At 41.9% G+C, this 22,917-nt stretch overlaps 1 protein-coding gene and 1 long non-coding RNA gene across 3 annotated transcripts; one reads left to right on the top strand and one right to left on the bottom strand.

The window, feature by feature from the left end:
• Positions 1-1,075: 1,075 nt before the first annotated feature.
• Positions 1,076-16,629, top strand: LOC115883340 (mucin-19-like). The gene is made up of 9 exons (XM_030901693.1): positions 1,076-1,158; positions 3,709-4,774; positions 4,986-5,408; positions 5,583-6,059; positions 6,213-7,622; positions 7,691-8,067; positions 8,125-8,531; positions 8,616-13,253; positions 13,351-16,629. The coding sequence occupies exons 1-9, from the start codon at positions 1,105-1,107 to the stop codon at positions 16,517-16,519; spliced, it is 12,021 nt and encodes a 4,006-aa protein (XP_030757553.1). The 5' UTR covers positions 1,076-1,104; the 3' UTR covers positions 16,520-16,629.
• LOC115883351 lies at positions 8,096-8,515 on the bottom strand. Of its 2 annotated transcripts, none has more exons than XR_004050366.1 (2): positions 8,501-8,515; positions 8,096-8,187 (listed from the first exon to the last, which is right to left on the bottom strand). It is a non-coding gene; the product is annotated as an uncharacterized LOC115883351 (long non-coding RNA). The 2 variants fall into 2 exon arrangements; XR_004050367.1 differs by lacking the exon at positions 8,501-8,515 and adding an exon at positions 8,291-8,309.
• Positions 16,630-22,917: the final 6,288 nt, after the last annotated feature.

The following is a 22,917-nucleotide window of genomic DNA, read 5'->3' as shown; positions in this document are numbered from 1 at the left end:
TATGTTATGGGATCCGGACATAGAGGAACTATTAAAAGACTAGTTCACGGGAATCTATTCAGTCGGCAGATCCGAGATATAATACAAGGCGACGACGATGGATTCGGCCTTGTCTATTGCCACAGCCGGCGCGGCGTAATTACCACAGAAAATTGTCGTGGATACTGTTTTTGATTTTTAGTTTGTTTTTTAAATATTTTATGGGAATGTTTCACTTTAGGTCCCTAAAATTAAGAAATATCTTATAAAACGAAGTAGATATTCTGAATCTTTAGACAAAAACAAAAAACTTGAAGTGAGCAAAAATGCAATTTTTCGTAAAATTTTTGTAATATTTGTTCCAATTGATTTGTGATATAATTTTTTAAATTCTCATTTGAGTTTTTTTATCTGCAATAAAACTTAACTATATGTTTTTAACATACACAATTACCCGTCTCGTTATATTATCTCCCCCGTACATTATAAAAATTATACATATCATACTGTGAATAGTTCTGACTGACAACGAAACGCATTAGCAAGCAAGGGGGATGTCAATGTTAGTCGGGAACTATTGTGAACTAAAGGCTTAGTTCAAGGAACTATTCCTCTGGAGGAACTAGAACTAAGGAACTAATTCCTCCCAAGGAACTAAAACTTCCACCTCTAAGTTAAACATTTTAGACCGTGCAAGATCCAGACTACTTATTAGACAGCAAGACCAAGGCCAAGACCAACAGGATCGTGGTCTTACATTTGCTCATCACTATCGTTTTCACCCGATACCATGAAACTTCTCGATCACAATAAATAGATCGTAGCAGTCCTGGGTAAAATAAAATAAAATATTTGTATAAACTATTCTATGTGTAGTAAGAGACGTTGTTTAATATAAAATTAGCAGCTGTAATCCAAGAGACAACTTACAGTTAACGTTTGTTTGAATCTCCCTCTTATACACGGTAAAGTATAAGATTTCGCTCTTATCGTAACAAATGAAGTACGATTAAAAATATTTGCTCGTGTATTAATTGAGACAATAGAGGATAAAGGTATATTATTTAAATACCGATCAAAGAGTGGTTTCGAGCTTAGTATTAGGTGAGATGTGCTTTTAGTACAATGCGTTTAATACTTTTTGGCGTGCTGATTTTGGGGTTTCTATCGAACACAAAGGTAAATTAAAATAATCTTTTCTATTGATAGTCTACCGATCATACAGAGTGTTTGTAAACAAATACCAAACAACTTAAAGGGGAGATTTTTTAGTAAAAAAATAAGGGTGGTTTGGTATATAAATTTTGGGTCAAAAGTCAATCATTAGGGTTATACCTTCCTTTTTATTAACATTTTGAAAAATGGAATCCTCATAAAAGTATTTGCTTGATAAAATTAGCTAATCCCCTTTATACTTTTCCAAATTTTCATGCCTTTTTAGAGAATTTTCATACTGTTTATTATTCATTTTGAATAATGTTATATTTTTTACTGTATTAAAATGTTAAAGAAGTACAACGTTTATACAGGGTGAGTCTTAAATAAGCGCAAATATTTTCAGGGCTGGTAGATCTCGATAAAAGGAACATATTTTGTCATTACCATTTTTCAAATAAATCCAAAATAACTGAGATATTTTACTTTAAAAATTTTAAAAAATAAGATTTTTCTCTTAAAATTTGCGAACCGTTAGATCTTTTCTGGGTTTTCTTTCTTTCTTCTATCTATGTTGCTATATTATGAAGATATTATGCTTTTAAATTAAGAAAAATCCAAAAATTGTTTCAAAAAATTCCAAATTTTCCAATTTTTTATTTTGCGAAAAAAACCTTACTGATGCGTTTCTGGGATCGAAATATACTATCCTTAAAAATATTCGCACTTATTTAAGACTCACCCTGTATAGTTCAATGTTACGGAAAGGGTAATTGATACTAGTTTTCGGGAAGTGTGATATACTTTAATAACAGCAAGAAATATGACTTTAATACAAATTGTAATAATAACCATCTATCAAAGAATGAAAATGAAATGATTTTATAGAAGAGGCGCGGCGTTTTGATTTTTAGGACTATACTGAAAAAATACAACCCTATTTCCATTTTTTTTTCTCTGAAAGGGTTTGGAAATTTGGAACAGTATAAACGGAATTACCTAATTTACAACATTTCGGCAATCATACTTATAAAAAATACATTTGTCCCAAAATTTTAATGACATTCTGAATTAGTTTAATCAAAAACTTGTTATTTGAAATAAATTATCTTGATTGTTTAATTAATCTTGAGTATAGTTTGCGAATTAATACATGAAAGATAGGTTAGGTCAAAAGAAAATGTTTGTTAATCAGTTATTTTTTAAATATGTTGTTCATAAGAAAATTTAACATTAGGGCAAAAGAAAACTGAGTTTGAAAGCAGCCAACTTAGACTTCTTTTATAATATAATTTTTTTGGGCGTGCTAAATATACCACAAGGTGTCTCAAAAATTATAAAGAAGATATTAAAGAAGTATAATGTAATAGCCGGTACGGTATTGGCAACCTTTTCCTATACAGGTTGTCCCATAAATAAGTGCAAGCATTTTAAGGGGTGGTAGATCTTGCGAAAAGAAACATATTTTCTCTTAACCATTTTTAAAACAAATTGATAATAAATAACTTTGAAAATTAAAAAAAAAATAATGGTAATATTTTGAGAGCCGGCAGTAATGGATAATCAGGCCCAAATACCAAGCAATTATAGAGATCTTAACTTATTCGACGCCCAGTGTTGACATATCGACTAGAAAGATTCAAAAACGAATTGGAAAATTCAGACTAAACAGAGGTTTACTGTTTTGAGCAAAATCTCAAATGAATTGGATAACCTAAAATTCAAAATCAACTGATCTGTTTAAAAGTAGGTCAAACGTTGACTATCTATTTACGTATCTAAGAGAGGGGCGCTGATTCAAAAAAATCGAAAAGAAGGTGAAAAAAAAAAAATTTCAGAGTTTCATTATTTCAGCTTAGTAAACTGTAAAAAAGATATTTAAAATAGTAGACATTGTACTATACTTAATAGTAATCTAAAATGATTAAAAATCTTTACTGAATAAAGTTAATTTAAGCATTTTTTTGTAGAAATTTAAAAATCTGAACTTATAACTTATAAGCACGCACGGGTTGTGGATAAAGTAGGAGATGGCAACATTGGATTCTCTCGAAGCACTATAAACAAATTTCCGGATACAAGCGGCACTCAAAAGTTTTTCCATACTTTCTGGAAAATGCCAAGAAAAATATAAAATTTTCATTTCAACATTCTTTTTTCGCAAAAAACCTCATGGGCGTGTTTCTGAGATAACCTGTATATTTTTTTTTCATATTTCATATATTTTAACTAACGGAATTTTACCAATTTTTTGTTTAGAAATTCATGTTGAAAATTTAGATTTATGAATCAGATCAAAACTTATTTTCCAAAGTTTAAAAATAAATTAATTAATGTAATATAAAATATTTTAAGAGTTATACCTGGTCGGAAAAAAATAGGCTTATATTTGTTTATAATTGAATTATTCAACGAAATGAGTTTTTATCTGAAATTTGGGAAAAATGTTTTTTTTTAAATGTATACGTATGCTTGCAAATGTTTATAAAAAAATTATTATTTTCCAAATTAATATGTTGTCTATTTATTTTAAAGTCAGTGGTATATTACTTAATTTAATCACAACTATTTTAGGCATGCTCAAAATGTCTGGAAGAACCCGAAGTGATTATAAATTGTTATGGAAAGTATTTTCATTGCGTCAATCAAACGCACTTTTATCAATGTGCAAATTACGGACCGATTACTCTGGCATTTTCCAGTCAAGAGATACAAGAATGTCCAGGTGGATTAATATGTAGCGATGCCAACAAATGGGAATGCGTTGAACCGACTGAAAGCAGTACCACTACAGAATGCCCTAACGACACAACAACAGAAATTCAAACTACCGTTACCCAAGATACATCGTCTACTAAATTGACAAATGTACCTACAGTAATTACACCAGCATCAGATAACAGTAGCGATGTAACTTCACCAAAATCAACTCACAGTGTTACACCTAAATCTACCAGTAATCCAACGACCTCGGCATCTAGTAAAAATGATTCAGACTACTCAACACCAAGTGATCGAGGGCCTGGGATTTCCTCTGACGAACCAGAAACGATTGAACCAAGTTCTGACGAACCAAATAAGACCACTGAACTAAGTTTTACTACAAGTACTTCTGATGGTTTTTCTGACGAGCCAAGTGAAGCTACGGAACCAATCTCTACGATATCTGAATCTGCCACAAGCACATCTAAAGGTTCCTCATCGACAGAGAGCGGATCAGGTGGATCTTCTGACGAACCAAGTGAAACTACCGAACCGAGCTCTGCAACATCCGAATCTGCCACAAGCACACCCGAAGGCTCCTCATCGACTGCTGGTGGATCAGGTGGATCTTCTGACGAACCAAGTGAAACTATTGAAACGAGCTCTGCAACATCTGAGTCTGCCACAAGCACATCTGAAGACTCCTCATCGACGAAAGGCGGATCAGGCGGATTTTCTGACGAGCCAAGTGATACAACTGAACCGAGCTCTGCAACATCTGAATCTGCCACAAGCACATCTGAAGGCTCCTCATCGACTGCTGGTGGATCAGGTGGACCTTCTGACGAGCCAAGTGAAACTACCGAACCGAGCTCTGCAACATCTGAATCTGCCATAAGCACATCTGAAGGCTCCTCATCGACTGCTGGCGGATCAGGTGGATCTTCTGACGAGCCAAGTGAAACTACCGAACCGAGCTCTGCAACATCTGAATCTGCCACAAGCACATCTGAGGGCTCCTCATCGACTGCTGGCGGATCAGGTGGATCTTCTGACGAGCCAAGTGAAACTACTGAACCGAGCTCTGCAACATCTGAATCTGCCACAAGCATATCTGAAGGCTCCTCATCGACCGAAGGCGGATCCAGGTGGATCTTCTGACGAGCCAAGTGAAACTACCGAACCGAGCTCTGCAACATCTGAATCTGCCATAAGCACATCTGAAGGCTCCTCATCGACTGCTGGCGGATCAGGTGGATCTTCTGACGAGCCAAGTGAAACTACCGAGCCGAGCTCTGCAACATCTGAATCTGCCACAAGCACATCTGAAGGCTCCTCATCGACTGCTGGTGGATCTGGTGGATCTTCTGACGAACCAAGTGAAACTACTGAACCAACCTCTGCAACCTCTGAATCTGCCATAAGCACATCTGAAGCTCCTCATCGACTGCTGGTGGGTCAGGTGGATCTACTGACGAACCAAGTGAAACTACTGAACCAACCTCTGCAACCTCTGAATCTGCCACAAAGCACATCTGAAGGCTCCTCATCATCGACTGCTGGTGGATCAGGTGGATCTTCCTGACGAACCAAGTGAAACTACTGAACCAAGCTCTGCAACATCTGAATCTGCTACAAGCACATCTGAAGACTCCTCATCGACCGAAAGGCGGATCAGGTGGATTTTCTGACGAGCCAAGTGAAACTACCGAACCGAGCTCTGCAACATCTGAATCTGCCACAAGCACATCTGAGGCTCCCCTCATCGACTGCTGGCGGATCAGGTGGATCTTCTGACGAGCCAAGTGAAACTACCGAACCGAGCTCTGCAACATCTGAATCTGCCATAAGCACATCTAAAGGCTCCTCATCGACTGCTGGCGGATCAGGTGGATCTTCTGACGAGCCAAGTGAAACTACCGAACCGAGCTCTGCAACATCTGAATCTGCCATAAGCACATCTGAAGGCTCCTCATCGACTGCTGGGGATCAGGTGGATCTTCTGACGAGCCAAGTGAAACTACTGAACCGAGCTCTGCAACATCTGAATCTGCCACAAGCATCTGAAGGCTCCTCATCGACCGAAGGCGGATCAGGTGGATCTTCTGACGAGCCAAGTGAAACTACCGAACCGAGCTCTGCAACATCTGAATCTGCCATAAGCACATCTGAAGGCTCCTCATCGACTGCTGGCGGATCAGGTGGATCTTCTGACGAGCCAAGTGAAACTACCGAACCGAGCTCTGCAACATCTGAATCTGCCACAAAGCACATCTGAAGGCTCCTCATCGACTGCTGGCGGATCAGGGTGGATCTTCTGACGAACCAAGTGAAACTACCGAACCAACCTCTGCAACATCTGAATCTGCCATAAGCACATCTGAAGGCTCCTCATCGACTGCTGGTGGATCAGGTGGATCTTACTGACGAACCAAGTGAAACTACTGAACCGAGCTCTGCAACATCTGAATCTGCCACAAGCACATCTGAGGGCTCCTCATCGACTGCTGGTGGATCAGGTGGATCTTCTGACGAACCAAGTGAAACTACTGAACCAACCTCTGCAACATCTGAATCTGCCATAAGCACATCTGAAGGCTCCTCATCGACTGCTGGCGGATCAGGTGGATCTTCTGACGAAGGCCAAGTGAAACTACTGAACCGAGCTCTGCAACATCTGAATCTGCCACAAGCACATCTGAAGGCTCCCTCATCGACTGAAGGCGGATCAGGTGGATCTTCTGACGAGCCAAGTGAAACTACCGAACCAGGCTCTGCAACATCTGAATCTGCCACAGAAGCACATCTGAAGGCTCCTCATCGACTGCTGGCGGATCAGGTGGATCTTCTGACGAGCCAAGTGAAACTACTGAACCGAGCTCTGCAACATCTGAATCTGCCACAAGCACATCTGAAGGCTCCTCATCATCGACCGAAGGCGGATCAGGTGGATCTTCTGACGAGCCAAGTGAAACTACTGAACCGAGCTCTGCAACATCTGAATCTGCCACAAGCACATCTGAAGGCTCCTCATCGACCGAAGGCGGATCAGGTGGATCTTCTGACGAGCCAAGTGAAACTACCGAGACCGAGCTCTGCAACATCTGAATCTGCCACAAAGCATCTGAAGGCTCCTCATCGACTGCTGGCGGATCAGGTGGATCTTCTGACGAGCCAAAGTGAAACTACTGAACCAAGCTCTGCAACCTCTGAATCTGCCATAAGCACATCTGAAGGCTCCTCATCGACTGCTGGTGGATCAGGTGGATCTTCTGACGAGCCAAGTGAAACTACTGAACCAAGCTCTGCAACCTCTGAATCTGCCATAAGCACATCTGAAGGCTCCTCATCGACTGCTGGCGGATCAGGTGGATCTTCTGACGAACCAAGTGAAACTACTGAACCAGGCTCTGCAACATCTGAATCTGCCACAAGCACATCTGAAGGCTCCTCATCGACCGAAGGTCAGGTGGATCTTCTGACGAGCCAGAGTGAAACTACCGAACCGAGCTCTGCAACATCTGAATCTGCCACAAGCACATCTGAGGGCTCCTCATCGACTGCTGGCGGATCAGGTGGATCTTCTGACGAGCCAAGTGAAACTACTGAACCGAGCTCTGCAACATCTGAATCTGCCACAAGCATATCTGAAGGCTCCTCATCGACCGAAGGCGGATCAGGTGGATCTTCTGACGAGCCAAGTGAAACTACCGAACCGAGCTCTGCAACATCTGAATCTGCCACAAGCACATCTGAAGGCTCCTCATCGACTGCTGGTGGATCAGGTGGATCTTCCTGACGAGCCAAGTGAAACTACTGAACCGAGCTCTGCAACATCTGAATCTGCCACAAGCACATCTGAAGGCTCCTCATCGACCGAAGGCGGATCAGGTGGATCTTCTGACGAGCCAAAGTGAAACTACCGAACCGAGCTCTGCAACATCTGAATCTGCCACAAGCACATCTGAGGGCTCCTCATCGGCTGCTGGCGGATCAGGTGGATCTTCTGACGAGCCAAGTGAAACTACTGAACCAAGCTCTGCAACATCTGAATCTGCCACAAGCACATCTGAAGGCTCCTCATCGACCGAAGGCGGATCAGGTGGATCTTCTGACGAACCAAGTGAAACTACTGAACCAACCTCTGCAACATCTGAATCTGCCTACAAAGCACATCTGAAGGCTCCTCATCGACTGCTGGTGGATCAGGTGGATCTTCTGACGAACCAAGTGAAACTACTGAACCAACCTCTGCAACCTCTGAATCTGCCATAAGCACATCTGAAGGCTCCTCATCGACTGCTGGTGGATCAGGTGGATCTTCTGACGAACCAAGTGAAACTACTGAACCTCTCGCAACCTCTGAATCTGCCACAAGCACATCTGAAGGCTCCTCATCGACTGCTGGTGGATCAGGTGGATCTTCTGACGAGGCCAAGTGAAACTACTGAACCAACCCCTGCAACCTCTGAATCTGCCACAAGCACATCTAAAGGCTCCTCATCGACCGAAGGCGGATCAGGTAGATCTTCTGACGAGCCAAGTGAAACTACTGAACCGAGCTCTGCAACATCTGAATCTGCCACAAGCACATCTGAAGGCTCCTCATCGACTGCTGGCGGATCAGGTGGATCTTCTGACGAACTAAGTGAAACTACTGAACCAACCTCTGCAACCTCTGAATCTGCCACAAAGCACATCTGAAGGCTCCTCATCGACCGAAGGCGGATCAGGTGGATCTTCTGACGAGCCAAGTGAAACTACTGAGCCGACTGAAGCTCTGCAACATCTGAATCTGCCACAAGCACATCTGAAGGCTCCTCATCGACTGCTGGTGGATCAGGTGGATCTTCTGACGAACCAAGTGAAACTACTGAACCAACCTCTGCAACATCTGAATCTGCCACAAGCACATCTGAAGGCTCCTCATCGACTGCTGGTGGATCAGGTGGATCTTCTGACGAACCAAGTGAAACTACTGAACCAACCTCTGCAACATCTGAATCTGCCACAAGCACATCTGAAGGCTCCTCATCGACCGCTGGCGGATCAGGTGGATCTTCTGACGAGCCAAGTGAAACTACCGAACCGAGCTCTGCAACATCTGAATCTGCCACAAGCACATCTGAAGGCTCTCATCGACTGCTGGTGGATCAGGTGGATCTTCTGACGAACCAAGTGAAACTACTGAACCAACCTGCAACCTCTGAATCTGCCACAAGCACATCTGAAGGCTCCTCATCGACTGCTGGCGGATCAGGTGGATCTTCTGACGAACCAAGTGAAACTACTGAACCAACCTCTGCAACATCTGAATCTGCCACAAGCACATCTGAAGGCTCCTCATCGACTGCTGGCGGATCAGGTGGATCTTCTGACGAGCCAAGTGAAACTACTGAACCGAGCTCTGCAACATCTGAATCTGCCATAAGCACATCTGAAGGCTCCTCATCGACTGCTGGCGGATCAGGTGGATCTTCTGACGAGCCAAGTGAAACTACCGAACCGAGCTCTGCAACATCTGAATCTGCCACAAGCACATCTGAGGGCTCCTCATCGACCGAAGGCGGATCAGGTGGATCTTCTGACGAGCCAAGTGAAACTACCGAGCCGAGCTCTGCAACATCTGAATCTGCCACAAGCACATCTGAAGGCTCCTCATCGACTGCTGGTGGATCTGGTGGATCTTCTGACGAACCAAGTGAAACTACTGAACCAACCTCTGCAACCTCTGAATCTGCCATAAGCACATCTGAAGGCTCCTCATCGACTGCTGGTGGATCAGGTGGATCTACTGACGAACCAAGTGAAACTACTGAACCAACCTCTGCAACCTCTGAATCTGCCATAAGCACATCTGAAGGCTCCTCATCGACTGCTGGTGGATCAGGTGGATCTTCTGACGAACCAAGTGAAACTACTGAACCAACCTCTGCAACATCTGAATCTGCCACAAGCACATCTGAAGGCTCCTCATCGACCGAAAGCGGATCAGGTGGATCTTCTGACGAGCCAAGTGAAACTACCGAACCGAGCTCTGCAACATCTGAATCTGCCACAAGCACATCTGAAGGCTCCTTATCGACTGCTGGCGGATCAGGTGGATCTTCTGACGAGCCAAGTGAAACTACCGAACCAACCCCTGCAACCTCTGAATCTGCCACAAGCACATCTAAAGGCTCCTCATCGACCGAAGGCGGATCAGGTGGATCTTCTGACGAGCCAAGTGAAACTACTGAACCGAGCTCTGCAACATCTGAATCTGCCACAAGCACATCTGAAGGCTCCTCATCGACTGCTGGTGGATCAGGTGGACCTTCTGACGAGCCAAGTGAAACTACCGAACCGAGCTCTGCAACATCTGAATCTGCCACAAGCACATCTGAAGGCTCCTCATCGACCGAAGACGGGTCAGGTGGATCTTCTGACGAGCCAAGTGAAACTACTGAACCGAGCTCTGCAACATCTGAATCTGCCACAAGCACATCTGAAGGCTCCTCATCGGCTGCTGGTGGGTCAGGTGGATCTTCTGACGAACCAAGTCAAACTACTGAACCAACCTCTGCAACATCTGAACCTGCCACAAGCATATCTGAAGGCTCCTCATCGACCGAAGGCGGATCAGGTGGATCTTCTGACGAACCAAGTGAAACTACTGAACCAACCTCTGCAACATCTGAATCTGCTACAAGCACATCTGAAGGCTCCTCATCGACTGCTGGTGGATCAGGTGGATCTTCTGACGAACCAAGTGAAACTACTGAACCAACCTCTGCAACCTCTGAATCTGCCACAAGCACATCTGAAGGCTCCTCATCAACTGCTGGTGGATCAGGTGGATCTTCTGACGAACCAAGTGAAACTACTGAACCAACCTCTGAATCTGCCACAAGCACATCTGAAGGCTCCTCATCGACTGCTGGTGGATCAGGTGGATCTTCTGACGAACCAAGTGAAACTACTGAACCAACCCCTGCAACCTCTGAATCTGCCACAAGCATATCTGAAGGCTCCTCATCGACCGAAGGCGGATCAGGTGGATCTTCTGACGAGCCAAGTGAAACTACCGAACCGAGCTCTGCAACATCTGAATCTGCCATAAGCACATCTGAAGGCTCCTCATCGACTGCTGGCGGATCAGGTGGATCTTCTGACGAGCCAAGTGAAACTACCGAACCGAGCTCTGCAACATCTGAATCTGCCACAAGCACATCTGAGGGCTCCTCATCGACCGAAGGCGGATCAGGTGGATCTTCTGACGAGCCAAGTGAAACTACCGAGCCGAGCTCTGCAACATCTGAATCTGCCACAAGCACATCTGAAGGCTCCTCATCGACTGCTGGTGGATCTGGTGGAACTTCTGACGAACCAAGTGAAACTACTGAACCAACCTCTGCAACCTCTGAATCTGCCATAAGCACATCTGAAGGCTCCTCATCGACTGCTGGTGGATCAGGTGGATCTTCTGACGAACCAAGTGAAACTACTGAACCAACCTCTGCAACATCTGAATCTGCCACAAGCACATCTGAAGGCTCCTCATCGACCGAAAGCGGATCAGGTGGATCTTCTGACGAGCCAAGTGAAACTACCGAACCGAGCTCTGCAACATCTGAATCTGCCACAAGCACATCTGAAGGCTCCTTATCGACTGCTGGCGGATCAGGTGGATCTTCTGACGAGCCAAGTGAAACTACCGAACCAACCCCTGCAACCTCTGAATCTGCCACAAGCACATCTAAAGGCTCCTCATCGACCGAAGGCGGATCAGGTGGATCTTCTGACGAGCCAAGTGAAACTACTGAACCGAGCTCTGCAACATCTGAATCTGCCATAAGCACATCTGAAGGCTCCTCATCGACTGCTGGCGGATCAGGTGGATCTTCTGACGAGCCAAGTGAAACTACTGAACCGAGCTCTGCAACATCTGAATCTGCCACAAGCATATCTGAAGGCTCCTCATCGACCGAAGGCGGATCAGGTGGATCTTCTGACGAACCAAGTGAAACTACTGAACCAACCTCTGCAACATCTGAATCTGCCACAAGCACATCTGAAGGCTCCTTATCGACTGCTGGTGGATCAGGTGGATCTACTGACGAACCAAGTGAAACTACTGAACCAACCTCTGCAACCTCTGAATCTGCCATAAGCACATCTGAAGGCTCCTCATCGACTGCTGGTGGATCAGGTGGATCTTCTGACGAACCAAGTGAAACTACTGAACCAACCTCTGCAACCTCTGAATCTGCCATAAGCACATCTGAAGGCTCCTCATCGACTGCTGGTGGATCAGGTGGATCTAATGACGAACCAAGTGAAACTACCGAACCAACCCCTGCAACCTCTGAATCTGCCATAAGCACATCTAAAGGCTCCTCATCGACCGAAGGCGGATCAGGTGGATCTTCTGACGAGCCAAGTGAAACTACTGAACCGAGCTCTGCAACATCTGAATCTGCCATAAGCACATCTGAAGGCTCCTCATCGACTGCTGGTGGATCAGGTGGATCTTCTGACGAACCAAGTGAAACTACTGAACCGAGCTCTGCAACATCTGAATCTGCCACAAGCATATCTGAAGGCTCCTCATCGACCGAAGGCGGATCAGGTGGATCTTTTGACGAGCCAAGTGAAACTACCGAACCGAGCTCTGCAACATCTGAATCTGCCATAAGCACATCTGAAGGCTCCTCATCGACTGCTGGCGGATCAGGTGGATCTTCTGACGAGCCAAGTGAAACTACCGAACCGAGCTCTGCAACATCTGAATCTGCCACAAGCACATCTGAGGGCTCCTCATCGACCGAAGGCGGATCAGGTGGATCTTCTGACGAGCCAAGTGAAACTACCGAACCGAGCTCTGCAACATCTGAATCTGCCATAAGCACATCTGAAGGCTCCTCATCGACTGCTGGCGGATCAGGTGGATCTTCTGACGAGCCAAGTGAAACTACTGAACCGAGCTCTGCGACATCTGAATCTGCCACAAGCATATCTGAAGGCTCCTCATCGACCGAAGGCGGATCAGGTGGATCTTCTGACGAGCCAAGTGAAACTACCGAACCGAGCTCTGCAACATCTGAATCTGCCATAAGCACATCTGAAGGCTCCTCATCGACTGCTGGCGGATCAGGTGGATCTTCTGACGAGCCAAGTGAAACTACCGAATCGAGCTCTGCAACATCTGAATCTGCCACAAGCACATCTGAGGGCTCCTCATCGACCGAAGGCGGATCAGGTGGATCTTCTGACGAGCCAAGTGAAACTACCGAGCCGAGCTCTGCAACATCTGAATCTGCCACAAGCACATCTGAAGGCTCCTCATCGACTGCTGGTGGATCTGGTGGATCTTCTGACGAACCAAGTGAAACTACTGAACCAACCTCTGCAACCTCTGAATCTGCCATAAGCACATCTGAAATCGACTGCTGGTGGATCAGGTGGATCTACTGACGAACCAAGTGAAACTACTGAACCAACCTCTGCAACCTCTGAATCTGCCATAAGCACATCTGAAGGCTCCTCATCGACTGCTGGTGGATCAGGTGGATCTTCTGACGAACCAAGTGAAACTACTGAACCAACCTCTGCAACATCTGAATCTGCCACAAGCACATCTGAAGGCTCCTCATCGACCGAAAGCGGATCAGGTGGATCTTCTGACGAGCCAAGTGAAACTACCGAACCGAGCTCTGCAACATCTGAATCTGCCACAAGCACATCTGAAGGCTCCTTATCGACTGCTGGCGGATCAGGTGGATCTTCTGACGAGCCAAGTGAAACTACCGAACCAACCCCTGCAACCTCTGAATCTGCCACAAGCACATCTAAAAGCTCCTCATCGACCGAAGGCGGATCAGGTGGATCTTCTGACGAGCCAAGTGAAACTACTGAACCGAGCTCTGCAACATCTGAATCTGCCATAAGCACATCTGAAGGCTCCTCATCGACTGCTGGTGGATCAGGTGGATCTTCTGACGAACCAAGTGAAACTACTGAACCAACCTCTGCAACATCTGAATCTGCCACAAGCACATCTGAAGGCTCCTTATCGACTGCTGGTGGATCAGGTGGATCTTCTGACGAACCAAGTGAAACTACTGAACCAACCTCTGCAACCTCTGAATCTGCCACAAGCACATCTGAAGGCTCCTCATCGACCGAAGGCGGGTCAGGTGGATCTTCTGACGAGCCAAGTGAAACTACCGAACCAACCCCTGCAACCTCTGAATCTGCCACAAGCACATCTAAAGGCTCCTCATCGACCGAAGGCGGATCAGGTGGATCTTCTGACGAGCCAAGTGAAACTACTGAACCGAGCTCTGCAACATCTGAATCTGCCATAAGCACATCTGAAGGCTCCTCATCGACTGCTGGTGGATCAGGTGGATCTTCTGACGAACCAAGTGAAACTACTGAACCGAGCTCTGCAACATCTGAATCTGCCACAAGCACATCTGAAGGCTCCTCATCGACTGCTGGCGGATCAGGTGGATCTTCTGACGAACTAAGTGAAACTACTGAACCAACCTCTGCAACCTCTGAATCTGCCACAAGCACATCTGAAGGCTCCTCATCGACCGAAGACGGGTCAGGTGGATCTTCTGACGAGCCAAGTGAAACTACTGAACCGAGCTCTGCAACATCTGAATCTGCCACAAGCACATCTGAAGGCTCCTCATCGGCTGCTGGTGGGTCAGGTGGATCTTCTGACGAACCAAGTCAAACTACTGAACCAACCTCTGCAACATCTGAACCTGCCACAAGCATATCTGAAGGCTCCTCATCGACCGAAGGCGGATCAGGTGGATCTTCTGACGAACCAAGTGAAACTACTGAACCAACCTCTGCAACATCTGAATCTGCTACAAGCACATCTGAAGGCTCCTCATCGACTGCTGGTGGATCAGGTGGATCTTCTGACGAACCAAGTGAAACTACTGAACCAACCTCTGCAACCTCTGAATCTGCCACAAGCACATCTGAAGGCTCCTCATCAACTGCTGGTGGATCAGGTGGATCTTCTGACGAACCAAGTGAAACTACTGAACCGATCTCTGCAACATCTGAATCTGACACAAGCACATCTGAAGGCTCCTCATCGACCGAAGGCGGATCGGGTGGATCTTCTGACGAACCAAGTAAAACTACTGAACCGAGCTCTGCAATATCTGAATCTGCCACAAGCACATCTGAAGGCTCCTCATCGACTGGTGGCGGATCAGGTGGATCTTCTGACGAGCCAAGTGAAGCTACTGAACCCAGCTCTGCAACATCTGAATCTGCCACAAGCACATCTGAAGGCTTCTCATCGACCGAAGGCGGATCAGGTGGATCTTCTGACGAACCAAGTGAAACTACTGAACCAACCTCTGCAACATCTAAATCTGCCACAAGCACAACTGAAGGCTCCTCATCGACCGAAGGCGGATCAGGTGGATCTTCTGACGAGCCAAGTGAAACTACTGAACCGAGCTCTGCAACATCGCAATCTGTCACAAGCACATCTGAAGGTTCCTCATCGACTGCTGGCGGATCAGGTGGATCTTCTGACGAACCAAGTGAAACTACTGAACCAACCTCTGCAACATCTAAACCTGCCACAAGCACATCTGAAGGCTCCTCATCGACCGAAGGCGGATCAGGTGGATTTTCTGACGAACCAAATGAAACTATTGAACCGAGCTCTGCAACATCGCAATCTGTCACAAGCACATCTGAAGGCTCCTCATCGACTGCTGGCGGATCAGGTGGATCTTCTGACGAGCCCAGTGAAACTACCGAATCAAGCTCTGCAACATCTGAATCTGTCACAAGCACATCTGAAGGCTCCTCATCGACCGATGGAGGATCAGGTGGATCTTCTGACGAATCAAGTTCTACAACATTTGAACCTGCCACTAGTACATCTGAAAGCTATTCATCGACAAGTGGTTCATCTGACGAACTTAGTTCTACGACTTCCGAGTCTATTACTAACACTACTGAAGTCTCTACAGAAGCCGGATCAAAAACACCACCTGGTGGATCCACGATATGGCCACCTAAACCAACAGATTTTACCGATTACTCTGGTCCTACTTCAGAGTCGTCAAGTTTGAAACCAGGGTTCAGATGTCACAGTGCCGGGAAGTATCCTGACAACGTAAGCTGTCATAAATACCACATTTGTGTCGACCTGTTCCATGAGATAGTTGACTTAGAAGGCGACTGCCCTCCAGGTACCAACTACGATGCTTTCGAGAACCAGTGCACCACTCTACCTGTTCAGTGTCCCGGAGAACCTCAATTGAACTGTACCAGAGATGGCACGTTTGCCCACCCGCATAAATGTAACAGGTACTATACCTGCGATTTTAATTATGTTTTTGATCGGTACGATTTGAAGCAGTACCTTTGTCCCTATGGTCAAGCGTATGACGAAGAGAGTGATGCTTGCATTGGATCGGCTAGGTGTCGTCAAGACCCACAAAGGAACTTCTCATGTTCTGAAATCGGGTCTTTCCCTGTAGAACGAAATTGTACCAGTTTTTACGAATGTACGTTGGACAACAGAGCTAAGTTTGTTCAAACTACGAAAACCTGTGGAGATAATGCTCTCTTTGATAGAGTTAGAAGGAGATGCCGTCGATCATGCTTGGTAACGAATTGTCCATATAACAATATCGATATCGAGTAACCACACTGTCACACTGTACTGTATATATTTCTGTATAGCCCTCTACAGAGCACCTGAAATCTAATATCTGCATAAATGTATCAATAAATTTTATTCTTTAAAATCTATTTGTTGTTTCATGTTTTCAATACTGAGGAGATTATTTTGTTAGATATTATTCAAAAACTATTTTTATAGGGTATTTATAGGGAAGAAATATTTATATTATTTTGATTATTTAGAAAGCTGTGATACTTCTTTAAATAAAATATCTTTTTATTTAAATAAAATTTTTATTCCTGTATATTTTGTAAGTTTGGAGAATTTGTATATTAAAAGAAATGCATTAATCCTTCTTTAAATCTTCATATTTATTTTTATCATTGTTTTTAAGTTAACCCTTTCTGTTACCCAATTTTGTGACCTAAATTTTTATTCTTTCTTGAGGAAGTAGACAATTTAAAAAAAAGGCTATCCACCAACTTTTATTGACAAAGCATTAAACAAAATAAAAACCACGAACCATAAGTAGAATACACGCAGTGAAGATAATATATATACAGGGTGAGTTTTAAATCAGTGTAAATATTTTTAAGGGTATTTCGAGCCCTGAAACGCGTCTATGAGGTTTTTTTCGCCAAAAAATTTTTTTGAAAATTTGGATTTTTTTCTTAGTTTTAAGAAAGATTAGAGTAAAACTTAGAGTAAGATTAGACTTAGATTTTTAAGTTAAATAAGCCGATTATTTTGGACTTACTGAAAAACGGTAAAGAAATATGTTTTTTTTCGAGATCTATCAGCCCTGAAAAGATTTGCACTTATTTAAGACTCACAATTTCATAAATATGGGACGTTTCGGGAAAAAATAAGGATAGGAAAATAATATAAAATATGAACATCCTTCAAAATACAAAATGTACTAGATCCCTTCTAACCCACACTGAAACGGGTCTTACACGTAACGGTATCTGAGAGATTTGAACTGTACAGTTCTTCGATTCAGTCCAAAACTCAACGTGTAGTGGCGACTTCGATAAAGATATGAACGAAGAGATGAGATCTGCGATCTTTCAACGTGCTGAATATCTTTAATTGTACAGACCACAGATTTGTCGGGAACTGTTCTAGACTACAGACTGACGAAATTATCTTTTATAAATTTGAACGTGTAGTGTGAAAAGATCGTTTGCGCTTTGGTCTGAAGATATAAACTGTGCGATTTGGCATGCAAATCAAATCGTTGCGTGTAGGACCCTTTTAAGCCAATGAACACTGAACAACAAACAAAAAATGCGAACTGGTAAATTTAGGACTTTTTAATTTTTTAAATTGATCATACATTTTTGTCTTGGTGTTTTTGAACATAAGGAACTTGATTTTGATGTCAATATGATGTCTATTTATAGGGGGTGCCACCTATATATGTTTTAGCTGTTTTGAAGCGACATTTACCATGAGACCTTTTTTACGTAAAAAACGTCGCAATTGTATATTTTTTTGCTCACTAGTTTTATACAGGTACGGACGAAAAGTTATTACTCGTCAAACCAGTTAAAAAATATATAGGTGGCGCGGCGCCCTCTACAAGTAGGAGTCATATTGACATCAAAATCAAATTTCTCATGTCAAAAAACCTCCTGACACCAATTTTCATCCAAATAATGACGTTACTTCAGAAATGATTTAGAAAAAATCGAAATAAAAATAAAACTTCTACCTCTGTATCTCCGAAACTAAGTATTTTAGGACATACATTTATACGAACTATTTTAATTATTTTGATCTGCAGAATAACCTTTTACCAAGTGACAATATAAAGAAATATTGCCCTACGAATTGGTACTTCCTTGTAAGAACTTAAAGTATGACAAAAATCTAAAAAATTGCATTCCCAATTTTAATTAGGAATACATTTTTTACATAAGGCAACAATGCATTCGAGAAAAAAAAACGAAGTCTGACAACGTCTTTACTCCTGTTAAAGGTCCGAGGCAGTCCGAGGTCACGGCGGCATTTATCAGCAAGATGAAATAAGTGCCGCATCTGAAATAATAATCTGTGTCTCTAATTAATACTTGAACAGTGACGTTATCGGAGATTATTTTGGCCAGAGTTTGCTCAAGTATGCGTTTCGTGGGCGCATTACCGTCATCATCATGATTCAACAATTTGACGCGATCGGTTGCTGCGAAAGACGGAGGAGAGAGGTTCATCTTTACGGCGACTTAAGCTTTTCCAAACTCCGAATTTCGGCCACTCCACCAAAAACCATTTAAAATTTAGATTCCGTCTCGCCCCCGCTTAATGGGATGCGATGCCGGCGAATTGTGGCATTTTTATGCATGAGATTTCTAAATTCTTTTACGCTAATGGTGCGGGCAAACCTTTTTTACTTAAATATGTCGCCCTCCGTTTTAAAATTGTTTTCTGTGCCTAATAAAATAAATTCTTAGCCTGTTTTTCTCTTTCTTCTTGTACTTTTCTTCCATTGAAATCCGAATTTACCGTTTTACCCGTTTTGTTTTCATCAGATCTCATTAAGGGGCAATTATTGTATTGTAAGGGCATTAATTATGTGAGATGCTTTTGATGATTTTTTGACCCTTCCCTCACTGTCACAGATGTCGTGAGATTTCTCTCTAACTCTCCCCCCTCCCTTAGGAGAATGTAGAATGTTTGGGAGGGGGGCTAATCACCGCGACCTTACATATCTATTGTGTTTCCCCCTTTTTTTATAGCAATTTTTCTTTATGGCAATTTGTAAAACGTTATGTTTAGTTATTAAGTTTGCACTGGGTTAAGTTGAGTAGCTATTGCAGCTAGAATGCGGCAGATTTGCAATTTTGTTATCATTTCATGTGAAAAAACTTTATGAAATAAAGCCAATTTCTTATTATTATTATTGTTATTGAGTTATAACGAGTTATAACTCAACATGCAGTCTCAGGGCTTTGACAAAAGCCAGTATCTGTGATGTTTTTTCAGAGGTTAGTTCTCCGATATCAGTCGTACGTTTATGGCACGAATGGTTATCGTCCTGGCGCATTCAGGGATGAGGTGTTCTAATGTTTCCCCATTTTTCCACAGAATCTGTATTCGCCGTTGTTTCTTTTCTTCAATCTACTGAGGTGTTCGTTGAGGAGATAGTGTCCTGTTTAAAACCCCGTGACAATCCAAAGATTGTTTTTACTTAAATGAAAGAAAATCTTGATTTAAGTGATTTTTCTCGGTCGTAAGTTCTAAGAAATTTCTTCGAATGTCTTAGACCGTTAGAGGAATCTCATTCCAGGTTACGGATGGAGTCTTCCAGGTTCTTGAGTTCCGATTTAAATTGGTTTCCACTTGGAAAGCAGAACGGTTCAGCAGGGCCCGAATTCTGTAACTTGGAAAACGCTAAGCGCTTTTAGACGCTCAGCGTATATGACGTTAACTTTCGCTTAAAAATATTAGAATTTTTTGAAACAATTTTTTTCCAAATCAATGTATTAGGGCCAATAATGGTCCCATACTATAGCCTCCCAGATCACCAAATTTGTCAGTCCTCGATGTCGTTCTGTATGTCCTAAAATGCTTAGTTTCGGATATAGAGGGTGTAGAAGTTTCATTTTTATATCGATTTTTTCCAAATAATTTCTGTAACGTGTAATATTTGGATGAAAATGGGTGTCCGGGAGTTCTTCGACATGAGAAATTTTATTTTGATGTCAATATGATTCCTACTTGTAGAGGGCGCCACCTACATATTTTTAAACAGGGTTGAAGAGCAATAACTTTTCGTCCGCACCCGTATAAAACCATGCACTGAGTAAAAAAAATATACATTTGCGACGATCGATGGTTCTCGACTATGGTTCTCGAGATATTTGGAACCGAAATTATCAATACCCCTCACACACTGATAAATTAAACACGTTGGACTAAATATCTATTAGACTGAGATCATAAATTAGAAATGTTTTTGTGCCAAAAGTACTACAGAAACTATTTTATCCTCATTTTTTCAAAGTAACATTTACCTATGATTAATTTTAAAAAATAGAAAGTTCCCAAATGTATTATTTCAGTCAAATAATTATCTACTTAACATGTTTTTATTTTTTGTCAATAATAACATATATTTACTCTCCCCACTCTAAATATATTGAATTGAAGTTTGCGCTTAGCAATTTTTACCAAGAGACAGTGGCGGTTCGTCAGGGTAGGCAAGGTAGGCGAAGCCTATCCTAAGATTTTGGCAGAATTTAAGCGATTTATTACATTACATTATTTACTATTAATGTTGCCAATAGATAAAAATACTGTTAATACACGGAAGTGTGTTTTAATAATCAATATTATTTTAATATTTGTGGTCTTGTATATTAACAAATTCACTACCGCTGCACAGTGGATCGAGGTATAAGGATATAGCGGTCATAAATAGAAAAAATACTTTAATAAGTAATTTGTAGCCCAGCTGCTTTATTTATGGCGAAAAGAAAAATATCTATAGATTTTTTTATAATTTTAATTGAATTTTAGCAAAACGCCGGTCTAATTATGACTGCAAAAATTATTTTTTTTGTAAAGCGTACATACCTGTAGATTTACCGTTATCGCTTAGTAATGATTTCTGGTGAACTCCAAAAAATGTTTTTCTTATATTAACAGCCCCACGCTCCCTCCTTCAAAGGGTGAACGTGCGGGATGGGTTTCGGGAAATGTTTGGATTGGGTGAGCAAGTGAAAGATGAAAGAGATAAGTTTATAAATTCTTTAAAAATCACTTCTTGTATCACTAGCTCTTTGTTTAGACCTTTCTTAATAAAAAAATTCAAGTTGCCCAGTGAAAAAATAAAATTACAAGATACTAATTTAACAATGGGATCCAAAAAATATATTATATGCGTGGAGAGGAAGAAATGTTTATAATTTAATTATGTTTGTAAAAAAGTTTTATTTTGTAAATCAAGGGAAATCACTTAAAAGAAATTTTAAACAATACTAAAATAAACCTGAAGTATAAAATTAAAAAAGATATATATTTCACAAAACAAAAAAACTAAATCACCATTACAACTCTGAACGTAAAAGTAGAAAATAATATTTATGTAAGAAAACATATCCTCAACCAACTCAGTAATATGTTCTATAAAAGGAGTTCTTTGGCTTCATCATCCAGCTCTAAACATTCACTTTTCTTCCCCATATGCCGAAATGCAGCCAAATAAGGGTCAGAGGATATCAAGAGACAATTAAAAATATCTTGATTTGTGGCATACCGTGAACATTTTCGACTAATAGAGAACAACGGCATACCGTCGAGTCGGCCTAAAAACACGTAAACGTTTACGTACGCATGCGCATTTCTAATATTTCTTATTTTTTATACACGTAAAAGATTCTTTACGTCTACGTATACGTGTCAGCAGCGGCCGATTCGACCGTATGCCGTTGTTCTCTATTGTCTTTTCTGAAAAAACGTAACTTAAAATTGTGTTGCGGTCTATTGAGAAACACGGACTACTTCAAATAAATATATAGCATGAATAGGCAGAATTCGGCAGACCATTTTTTATTTATAAACAAATACATTCCCCAAACAATATTATTTGCGATAAGAGGAAACGTCGAGAAGCGTCGATAGTATTTTTTTGGTATTTTGAAAACTATAAAAATATGGATAAAAACGACGTTTAAAAAAACATGAAAAATTAATACATAATAATAATTTCAGAACTTTCTTAGTAATAGTCCAAAAGGTAGAGAAAACCTTTTCTTTAAAATATAAAAAATAATAATCATCTCGGATTTTTTAAAGCCTCCAGGAATATTTAGATTCTTATTTGCTATCACTAAGCGAAAAAGACAATTAAATGTGATGGATTTAAGAGAAAAAAAACATGGTTACAAATTTTGTTCAAAAAATCGCCACTTGCCTTACTTTCAATCTAAAAAGATCTTTTCACAGCTCTTCAACAATCTGATGATTTTACTGATATAATAATAAATAACTTTTCTTTATTAAGAGACCTACTCATCAATTTAATATATAAAACATAACTATTCTTTCTCTCAATACTACCAATTTTTAAGTTTGCGTAAATAAATAATAAAATAAAATTCTATGATGTACTCCATAGTGATTCCATAGTAATAGATAAAAAAATAGATAAAATAGATTAATAAAAACTATACTTATACATTATGTCAATCATTATGTCATTATGTTGAATGCTGTTATTTTTGCTTTAGTTTTATCCTAAATATTTTTGAGCTATATTTTTAACCCAGAGATAACATTATGTAAATTTTAGAGGAAAGGCAAATAGACGCAACTAAAATTTTGTCGCCTACCCAGTCACACGGGTCACGAGCCGCCACTGGTAAGAGACATTTTTTACGTAGAAAATCACGGAAATGTATATCAAAAATCCTCAA

Source organism: Sitophilus oryzae, unplaced genomic scaffold (genome assembly GCF_002938485.1).
Source record: "Sitophilus oryzae breed Bouriz unplaced genomic scaffold, Soryzae_2.0 scaffold_186_pilon_pilon, whole genome shotgun sequence".
Classification (NCBI taxonomy): domain Eukaryota; kingdom Metazoa; phylum Arthropoda; class Insecta; order Coleoptera; family Curculionidae; genus Sitophilus; species Sitophilus oryzae.
This window is presented reverse-complemented; position numbering and strand designations above follow the sequence as displayed.

What these genes read in the sequence shown, in the direction of transcription:
- LOC115883340 (XM_030901693.1), top strand. Translation starts at nt 1,105, where the DNA reads ATGCGTTTAATACTTTTTGGCGTGCTGATTTTGGGGTTTCTATCGAAC. An exon ending in ATCGACTGCTGGTGGATCAG is followed by an intron (nt 7,623 to 7,690) that starts GTGGATCTTCCT and finishes ATCTGCCACAAG; the next exon opens with CACATCTGAAGGCTCCTCAT. An exon ending in TGGATCTTCTGACGAACCAA is followed by an intron (nt 8,068 to 8,124) that starts GTGAAACTACTG and finishes GCACATCTGAAG; the next exon opens with GCTCCTCATCGACTGCTGGT.